The sequence below is a fragment of the Numenius arquata genome, chromosome 3 (assembly GCF_964106895.1).
Source record: "Numenius arquata chromosome 3, bNumArq3.hap1.1, whole genome shotgun sequence".
NCBI classification, from domain to species: domain Eukaryota; kingdom Metazoa; phylum Chordata; class Aves; order Charadriiformes; family Scolopacidae; genus Numenius; species Numenius arquata.
This window is the reverse complement of record NC_133578.1, coordinates 31,480,928-31,490,275: the sequence shown is the minus strand read 5'-3', so window position 1 is coordinate 31,490,275 and position 9,348 is coordinate 31,480,928. Positions and strand designations below refer to the sequence as shown.

At 43.2% G+C, this 9,348-nt stretch overlaps 1 protein-coding gene across 1 annotated transcript in view; it reads right to left on the bottom strand.

The window, feature by feature from the left end:
• Window positions 1–5,477: 5,477 nt before the first annotated feature.
• SATB2 (SATB homeobox 2) overlaps window positions 5,478–9,348 on the bottom strand; it is a 135,345-nt gene continuing 131,474 nt past the window's right edge. The window contains exon 11 of the mRNA XM_074145205.1: window positions 5,478–5,933. Coding sequence (XP_074001306.1) covers window positions 5,478–5,933 — 456 coding nt within the window. The remainder of the gene's footprint in view (window positions 5,934–9,348) is intronic.

Below are 9,348 nucleotides of genomic sequence, written 5' to 3'. Positions count from 1 at the left end.
TGAGGGCAGCAGTAGATTTTTCAGCTCTCTCTTCAAATCAAGACCAGACCCCTTCTGAAGGGTGAGTTACACCACTCCTCTTAGCAGGAGCTGGCTGTAGCTCCTGCAACACTAGCGCGGGACAGAGGGGATGACTCTTGCCTTGCGAACAGAGGCGGCGGTTGCAGGGCTGGAGTGGGATGTGCCCGGTGTGTGCCCAGGACCCTGGCAGAGGTGGGCTGCCCAGCAGCAGGGCAGCCTGTCACACGGCCAGGCCGGCCAAGGGAACGGCAGCCACAGCTACCACCTCAGCATGTGAGCCTCGCCTGGCCTCCCACCCCCTTTACTCACCCTGGCCCCGGTGAACCATGCCCGTCAAGTCCGTCAAGACCAGCATTTGGCCATCAGCAACCAAACATTTTGGAAGGAGGGGAAAGCCTGCAGAAATCTGCGCGTGAACTGCTGCTGTCTCTCCCTCATCCGTAGCATCTTTTTGCCTGAGGTAGGGCTGACTCACCCGCAGCACACTCCCCGGTTGGCAGCCTCCCCGCTGGCTGCACCGCAGCCAAGGAGTGAGCACACAGGTTTCCTGCCATCGCGGTGAGATGGGACTTTCACACTCCTGAACTGTTTGTACATGAGCAAAAAGAAGGGGATCTTGGCAGGGAGGCCAGAGCCACCTCTTTCCATCCTTGCTTCCGTGAACTTTTCCGAAGGGTGGCCTGCATTTGCCGTTCCCTGTTGGCTTTGTCACATTGCCTGCTCCCCAAGTCTCAGGCTGCCAGCATCTCTCCCCTGGATGACTTGGCTCATGTTATTTTGTGTTAAAACTGGTATGTTTTTTTAATGGCTATAAATAAGTTAAAACTGCATCTTTAATTAATCACTGCACTTTATATTGTAAGTGGAGATTTTTTGTAATGACTCGTTTATAATTTTAAGATGCCATTTGCTCACTGTCAGACATATCTAGCTTTTATCCCTTCATGTTTAACAGCTTCCGGATAGAAACAGAATTTCATCAATGAAGGATTCTAATCCATTTAGTCTAGAGCAAATAATTGGTTACTAAGTAAGTGGGAAGAGATTGAGCGGATACTTTTATCTAAGCAACAATGAACTTCAGGCAATAGACAGTATGTCCATAATCTTAAAACCATTTTAAACTAATCTTAAAATGTTTATTTTTCACTCACACAGGTTTGAAATTGGAAATACATATGTCTGGATGACTAAAACATGAACAACAAATAGGAGCAGCAGCATGTAAAGTATAGAGAAGTAGAAGCATTAATAGAAATATTTCTGCTATAGCAGCTATTAAATGATTTTTTTACCGTTTGGAAGAAGAACCCATATGTTTATAGGATTTTTCCCCCCAATTAAAATATGTGTGTGTGTGTGAGTGTGTTTTTCTCTAAATATTTTTTAGCTACACACACACAGAGCCATGTACAAAATTGTCTATCAGTGAAGTGAGAATTGCTTCCGCTTTTGTTACTTGTCCCACTGGCAGGCAGAAAAGGACACCCAGTCCAACACCATCAGCATCTTCACAGTATCTGCCCGGGGCACGGGCACAGCTTCCAAGGCCAGTTCATGCCCTCTGTCACCTCCCAGGCCCATGACAACCAGCAGAGCCCCGGCCTGGCCTGTCGGCCTTGTGCGTCGGGGCTGTGCCTGCAGTCCAGAGCAGAAGCAGCTCATCTGCGCCAGGCTCTGGGTGTTCTGAGCTACAGCCCTTTGCTGATACAAACAGGCTGCACCTCTAGCGTGGAGATGGTTTGCTGAATTTGGGGGTGCCAGCTGACTGTTCCCATGGAAGGGGCCCAGGCAACCCGGGACCCCTCAGCGGTGGGTGTTGGGAGAGCAGCTGAGCACCCCAGTGAGCAGCACTCAGCCCAACGCCCCTGCGCGTGGCTTCCAGGTGCCCATACATTCCCTGAGCCGACAGAAAGACGCTTGTTTTCATTCGGTCTCAGATTAAATTCAAGTGACAAGCAGGTGGCTTGATATCCAAAAATGTGGTTGTTTTCCCCCCTCATTTTTTTTTCTCAAGAGAGCACATAGATACTTTATATAGGATGTAAATAAGACACAAACCCAAGAACTATCGCACTGGAACTATGGAAAAAATAAATGCTTTTCAAATTGCTCTACCTCAGTTCCTAGACAACTCGAGTCTGACGTGCAGTATATGATCTGTCTGCTCGGATTGAATCCAGGCACTCACCACTTTGTCAGCTTAAGAATTTTGAGCAATTTTTTCCATTTATCTGTATTCTCCCCAAAATCGTTTCACACATTTCTCAGATACATCAATCCTTCCGGCATTCCTCTAGACACTCAGTAGGATGCCCTGCTATAAATATAATAAAGCCTTTTATTATGTCCATTAACCATGGACATGTGTGCTCCAAAAGTTTCCTGACACGCAGTCATTTGTGGCTTTTTAATTATAAACAGAAAAAAATCTACCAGCAAAAGAAGACAGCAGACTGGAAGTGGATTTTTATGTGTGTGTTTTGAGTATGTTCTCTGACAGGCTGATGGCACCCACACCCTCCTGCTGATCCCAGGAGTCAGAGACTCTCTGCGTGTGCACATACATGTACATTAAAAGCAGGGGGGTTATGTACACATATGTGTACATAAAATGTTGTGTTCCTGGCACAACAGATCAGTCCTGGGTGACGCAGATTTGTCAGCTGTGCCGACCCCGGAGGGCTTATGCAGGTTTTCTAACCCCAGTAACACTGATCAACTCTTTTTTCAATACGCAGATACGCCCCCTCCATTTTGCAGACCTTGTTCCACTTGAACTCAGCAGAAAAGAAAAAAGGCCCAGTAAATTACTTGACAAATTAAGTCATATTTATTGAATGCGTTTTATTTCAACAACCAAAAAATTCTAACAGCCTAACAATGCACATAAGTTAAAAATTAATTATCACTTAGTGATAACAAAGATAAAGTTGATTTACATGGAAAAAAGAACATTTACAATATGTTAATCCTTATTCACATTGTTGATACCGCAATAAAACACAATTTGTTTTTTTTATTTTTTATTTCACAAAAAAGGCGGAAAATTGTGCTTTGTTAAGAGGCACTACAAGAAAAGTTTCTTTCTCCAAATAGATATTATATGATGGATATTGAATAAATAGACATATATGCATTGTAATTCGCAAAGTTCTGGCAAGACCACAGGCTAAAATGCCCACAGATTCACTTAGAACCACTGCAAAATTGGCAGTGAAATTAAAAATAAAAAGGCAAGACTCAGCATTGAAAAAATACCTAATAAAATTTTTGGTTGAAGTGTAAAAGATACCAAATGTTGATGCCATCATCAGATGAACAACCTTACGTAGCTTGGCAAAATTCGGTTTCCTTTCAAATGTATGGAGTGATTTCAGCTACAGGATAAGAAGACAGTTTGGAAAGAGTAGCTCTGAGAGAAACATAAAGCAGCGACCGTTGAAATTCTGATTAAAGCTGCAGCACACTACAGAAATAAAGGATGAAGAGCAAAAGGGGCATAAAGTAAGCAACCCACCATCAGTTTGCAAAGGTATATGAAATTTATGCAGAGATACTCTTATGTTTCAAACATTAGTTCTGAAAAAAATCTCTTAAAAACTCCAGAGGTTACTGAGCAGCTAGAATTAGCTTGTATTGCAACGTCTTCTCCCTGTATATTGTCTGTTCTGAGTAAATATCTACACATAGAGGTTTGTTTTTCGTTTTTAACTCCTACCTTTTATACCTTTCAAATATATAAATAGTATTAACAGCTATATTACATTGCCTGGTGTAGTAAACAGAACGTAACTTTCAAAGTGATATTGCATGAGGTCTTTGTCAAGGTTACGTGAAAAGCCCGTGTGAAAGAAGGAAGAAAAAAGCCAGAAGCCTTGTTGGAGCGGTTACGACTGCGGTTTGAACAGGTGCCTGAAATCAATCCAGCTGCAAGAGTAGCAAAGGTGAGGTCTCGTCTCAGAAATCATTGCAGGGAAGTGAAAAGTAAATGCTACTTGGTGTCTCTCTCGGCAGGATGCCTCAGGACGGGCGGAGGCTATAGCAGATCGCAGCTTTAGTGCTCATGCCATAGAAGAGTCAGTGGGGATTAGCTCTGCTTCAGGTGAGGGGGCTGCTCGCCAGGGCACTCCGGAGCCCTGCGACAAGAGGGTGGATGGGGGGGCCTGGCGCGCCGGGGGTGAGCTGCAGCCTGGGGGACCCACAGCTGAAAACACTTCATTTCACTGGCACGAAACGCGTGGGACGGAGGAAGCCCAGCTAAACCCGAGACAGGGGGGAGGCTGGCGAGAAGGGCGAACGGGAAGTCAGCAACGCAAACCCTCGGGCTGTCAGCAATTTACCTGGACGGGATTGTTGGGATTGTGGCATTCTGTGTCCCAGTGTAACTTTACACTTGTGTGTGTGTGTGTGTGTGTTTCACCTCAGTATGAACAAAAACCAACAACAAGAATGAAGCTTACAAATTTTAAGATCTGAAACAGAGAACAGGTAAATAAAATCCACAGTAAAATGTGGTTCATAGTATGAATTCCATACATCAAATCTCAACACATTATCTTTCTTCTCTTTCTATAAAGACCTCGTTAGCAGACAAGTCTTCTATGCACTGAATTTCAGTTTTAGTCATTCTGAATCCCATGAAAATTCATCTGTTCACTACAGAAAGGAGACTGTCTGGAGAGTGGAACATGCTGTATCCTTTTAAGTGTGCATTGTGTTTAAAGTATTTTAACATACTAGTTTTCTTTTTAAGGTGCCCTGATTTGTTTTTCCATTTTCTCTCTTTTTTCCTCTTTTCTTTTTTTGGCAGTGTTGATTTATGTCTTTAAATACATACCTCAAAAATTACCCATCAAGTTGCCAGATAGGAAGCCATATAATAATGAAAAAAAAAAAAAAATCAAGGGATAAACATAGAAAATAAATAGGAATTCAAAAATAGTCACCACACCCTGAGAGCAGGCGGCAGTTTATCAAAAAGCCAAAGCAACTCATTGTGAAGTGGTTTTAATACATAAACAAGTCTCATCTTTAAAGAACTCATTTCACAGTCTATACTTTCAGGTTGTAAAGTTCCGTCCCATGCAATTTTAATATATATATATTTTATGTAAATATATATATATACACACAAAGTTGTAAATTTTCCTTCATTGATTTCATAGGACTTTTTCTTCCCATTTACTTGCTAGATGTCCCTTTCATAAGTGCAAGATTAATGAAGGCATAATCCTATGTGATTACAATGATTACTTCAGTCAAATGTAGGAAGTGTAACACTCGAGTGTCTGTGTCAAGGCGATGTCTGATCGGGCAATGCTGAATTCATTCGGTTTGCACATGGATCATGCGCAACGGAAACAAACAAACAAAAGTAAAAAGAGAAAAAAAATTAAAAATAAAAACAGAAAATCCTTGGAGCAATGTATTGCTTTCTGCACTCCTATCTCACATTATCTCTGGTCGATGTCTGCTGGAGCCGCCTTGCTTTTGTCGGGGTTCTCCTCCTCGGCCTCCACTTTGTACATTTCCTCAGAGCCCTCCTCGCTGTCGTTCTCCTCCGACTCCGTCAGCAGCTCCTCATCCTTGTACTCTGCCACATCAACCACCGTTCCCAAATGCTCTTTTAGCTTCCCGTGGTGCTTCACGTGGTAACGTTGGTTCTGGAAGAATTTGATGATGGTGTGTTTGGGGAGATCCAGCTGAGCGGAGAGGGTGTGGATGGCTTCCTGATCAGGGTAGAGACCCACGTCGTGGATAAAGCTTTGAAGGATACCTAGAGCTTCCAAGGAGATCTTGGTACGGGATCTTGGCTTTTTGGCACAACTGTCCTCAGCAGGTGGAGGAGGAGCCTCTTCTCTAGGTGGGGAATTCTCCTTCGCAGGCTGGGACTGCTGTCTGTGCAGCACCTACAAGATCAAACAGACACAGACTTCATGTACATGCTGCCCCCCTCGGTGCCTGAGATAAGGGCACTTGTACACGGCTTTACACAGGGTCTGCTTTGTTTTGGTGAAGAAAAGTATGAATATTCATTTTCCATTACCTTTGTCACTTGTAAGACAGCTGCGCCGGTAACTACAGACTGAAAGGAGAAAGTGATATAAAAAGCAAACACTATAAAATAAATAGAAAACCACAAAATACGTAAGAAATACAAAATGCAAGTGATAAAAAGAAATACAAAGTAGCCAAAATAAAAAACTAAGTCAAAAGTTCTCGTGGTCATGATAACTGTCCAGCTGTCCCATATCAGACATCCTGCTTTGCTCCTCTTCTCCCCACTCCTTGTTTCCTCTCATCTTTATAGGCCAGGGACTCTCACCGTTTCTACAAGGTGCCAAGTACCACAAAGGCCTAGTCACATGTGGGATTGTCAGGTGCTACTTTGTCATGAATAATGGCTTGGCACTATAATCCATCACAGCTGCTTTATGGAAGAAAAAAATTAATAATAAAAGTGCAGATCTGTTAAGATTTCCCTTCTATGACGAGTGACATTGTAGTCAGTTCAGTTGCTTCACAGAGCCGGCTTCAATGTGTCTCCTGAACAGATTTCTCTGTGTTACATCTGTATTAATTTCACTAGTTGAGGAGTTCTGAGTTCAAATTATTATAGCCCTCCATTCTGAGAAACCCTCTGGGCAAACACACTTCTCAGTCTCGTAACAGATTTTCACCAACAGTATCTCCATTTTGGTAAGTTTAAAGCAAGTATATGTAGCTCTTAATCTTCCTAACAGCCACTTAAAATGACTAAGAAAGGGCCTTGTGCAGCCCTTATTCCAGGGAAAAAAATACCTGCTCTGAATTGTTAGAAATACAGAGGAGCTCCACATGCTTTCTTTATAACCAAATCTATACAAGAGAGATTACAGGCAAAAATCCCCTACAGGATTGAGGGCGGTATTTGCCCAGAGGTTTCTTCAGATGCAGGGAAATAATTATTAGAACTCAACACTACAGAGCTAACAAAATCAATATGGATAAATATTTCCTTCCACAAATAAGAGGGAATTCTGGCTCTTCACCCGAAAAGAAAACATCTTTGCTGCAAACTGTAACATCCAGAAAATCAACCCTACGTTAAAGCTCTCTGAAGGGAAAAAAATAAGGATAAATAATGGAAATGTGCTGAGAACTTGCACTGAATTTTACACACATACCGAGCCCTCAGTAAAACGCTACACTACTCAAGTTATTACAGGAAGAGGGAAGTTCACCGTGGAATATCAGCCTGTTATGCAAATAAATAAAAAGGCTCTGTGCCAAAGAGCCCTTTATTCGCTTCCTTCATCAAACGTTGCTGTCATAGTAATTTATAACATCAGCCATCTCCAATCACGGGTTTTGAAAAGCACATCAAAGTCCCCAGCCACTGCCCACTGCACACGTGTGCCCGAGGAGCCGAAACTGGAGGAGAAGCCGTGAAAACAATCGGACCTGCAGCCTGGCCAAGGGACTACCTTCCTTCTGCTGCCCCTGAGGGCAGGGGGTGGCACTCGGACGGCCCAGAAGGGCTACATCGCAAGCTCAACACCACTCACGGTGGCAGGACACGGCCCCATGGCGCCAGTGCCTCCAAGAGCAGCGGGCGCCTGTGCAAGGACGTGCACATGCGGACACACAACTGCACGTCCCACGGCTGCCACCGCCACCGAGTGATGCTCGTGACAGTGATGGAAAGCACCTGGATGAGGAGGCAGCTTCACAGCAGCTCCACACTGTCAGCTAAAAGCAGGTGTCACCATGGGCAGGTCTTGCCACGCTCCTGGCAAGAGCCGCTGGCGGGCAGAAGCACTGCAAACGTTTCTCAGTGCCAATAGATTCATTTTCCTCTCGAGCCCGTCAATAGTCAGGGTGTCACAGACATGGAGCTAGCCAAGGAGCTGGGGGAAAGGAGAAGCTCAAATGGAAATGACGGATATTCTAGTTTATGTTTTATTACATCTCTTGTAATAAAAGAGCATAATGTTCTAATGAACTGAATCGCTCAGCTGCTCTTTGAGGATTGCTTTTTGTCCATGGATTGTCTTCAAAGAGAAGGACTGATGTTTCCAAGTAGAGGGGTTACAGACAAGGGTCGGATCCATACCTACATCAGCAGAGAGCGCTGAAAGCAGCAGAGCTGGGATCACCGGCTCTAGCCAAAGACCTAGCCCCATAAATTTATCACACAGCCCCTACCTACATTATTTCCCCTGTTGTGCCCTCTGGTCCTGTCCCCTGACACTGTAAGGCCCAGAGCAGTCAAAAATAAAAGGATTTAACACCACAAATAAACTGCCAGGGAATTTACAGACAGCGTCATATGAAAAGCCTCAAGTAGCATTGCTAATCAGAAGCGGAATTCAAGTAGCAGCTAAGAGAGATAGAAACACATCCAGAAAGAGTATGAATTACTCAGTTCATTCTTGTTGGAGTTGGAAGTGGGCTTCTTTTTTTCCTTTTCAGTTGACAAATAGCATGAGAAACGATCCAGCCTAAAAAATGTTACAAGACTTCCAATCAAATATAATGATGAAAAAAATCCAACAATACAGGATCAGCAGCAGTAAAATGTTTAATTTGAAGGAGATGAAGAGATGCCTACAGCATCTATAAAGCAATCAACCAAAGAGAGGGCTGAGAGCAGGAGGGAAAGAATAATTTTACTTAACCCTTCCTTTTCTGGAGTGACCTCTCCATCCTCTCCAGAAGAGAAAACACGTAACTCCAGGGTTATCAGTGTAAAATATTAGAAAAAGAATGCATTTTATTTGACTTACTGTTTTCCCAAATAACAAAAAACCCTAAAGCTACTCTTATAAAACAGATAAATCTCATGATTTCACTAACTTCTGGGGGCTTACTCTGGATTTCCAGTGGCATTAACAAAGGATTTCAGTGACACAACATTGCTCATATAGACACAGATGGATAAATGCACAGAATTTCCTTCAGGTTTAGGCTGTGATCAGTTTTGTATTTCCTTCTGTTAATATGGGCTATATAATACAAAAAAGCACACTTTTCTATGGGAAACAGACCAACTGTTGAGACGCATGATACAATACAAAATCTAAATTACCTTTTTGTTACATATTCACTTTGAACTACATTTGTAAAACACACTGGTTGATTTGGGCAATTTGCTTACTTCATGTCCAGCTCTGCACGCCACAGACTTACAGAGGAATACCCATTTTTGGCAGTTCCACATTTTCTGATTTTGGGGTCATTATTATGCTCATAAATCTGCAGGTAAAATTTCCACTGGCTTTGTGCACTGTTGTGCACACTCTGCCACAACACTTCATTTTTTGGGTCAGTGCTGCTCTGCTT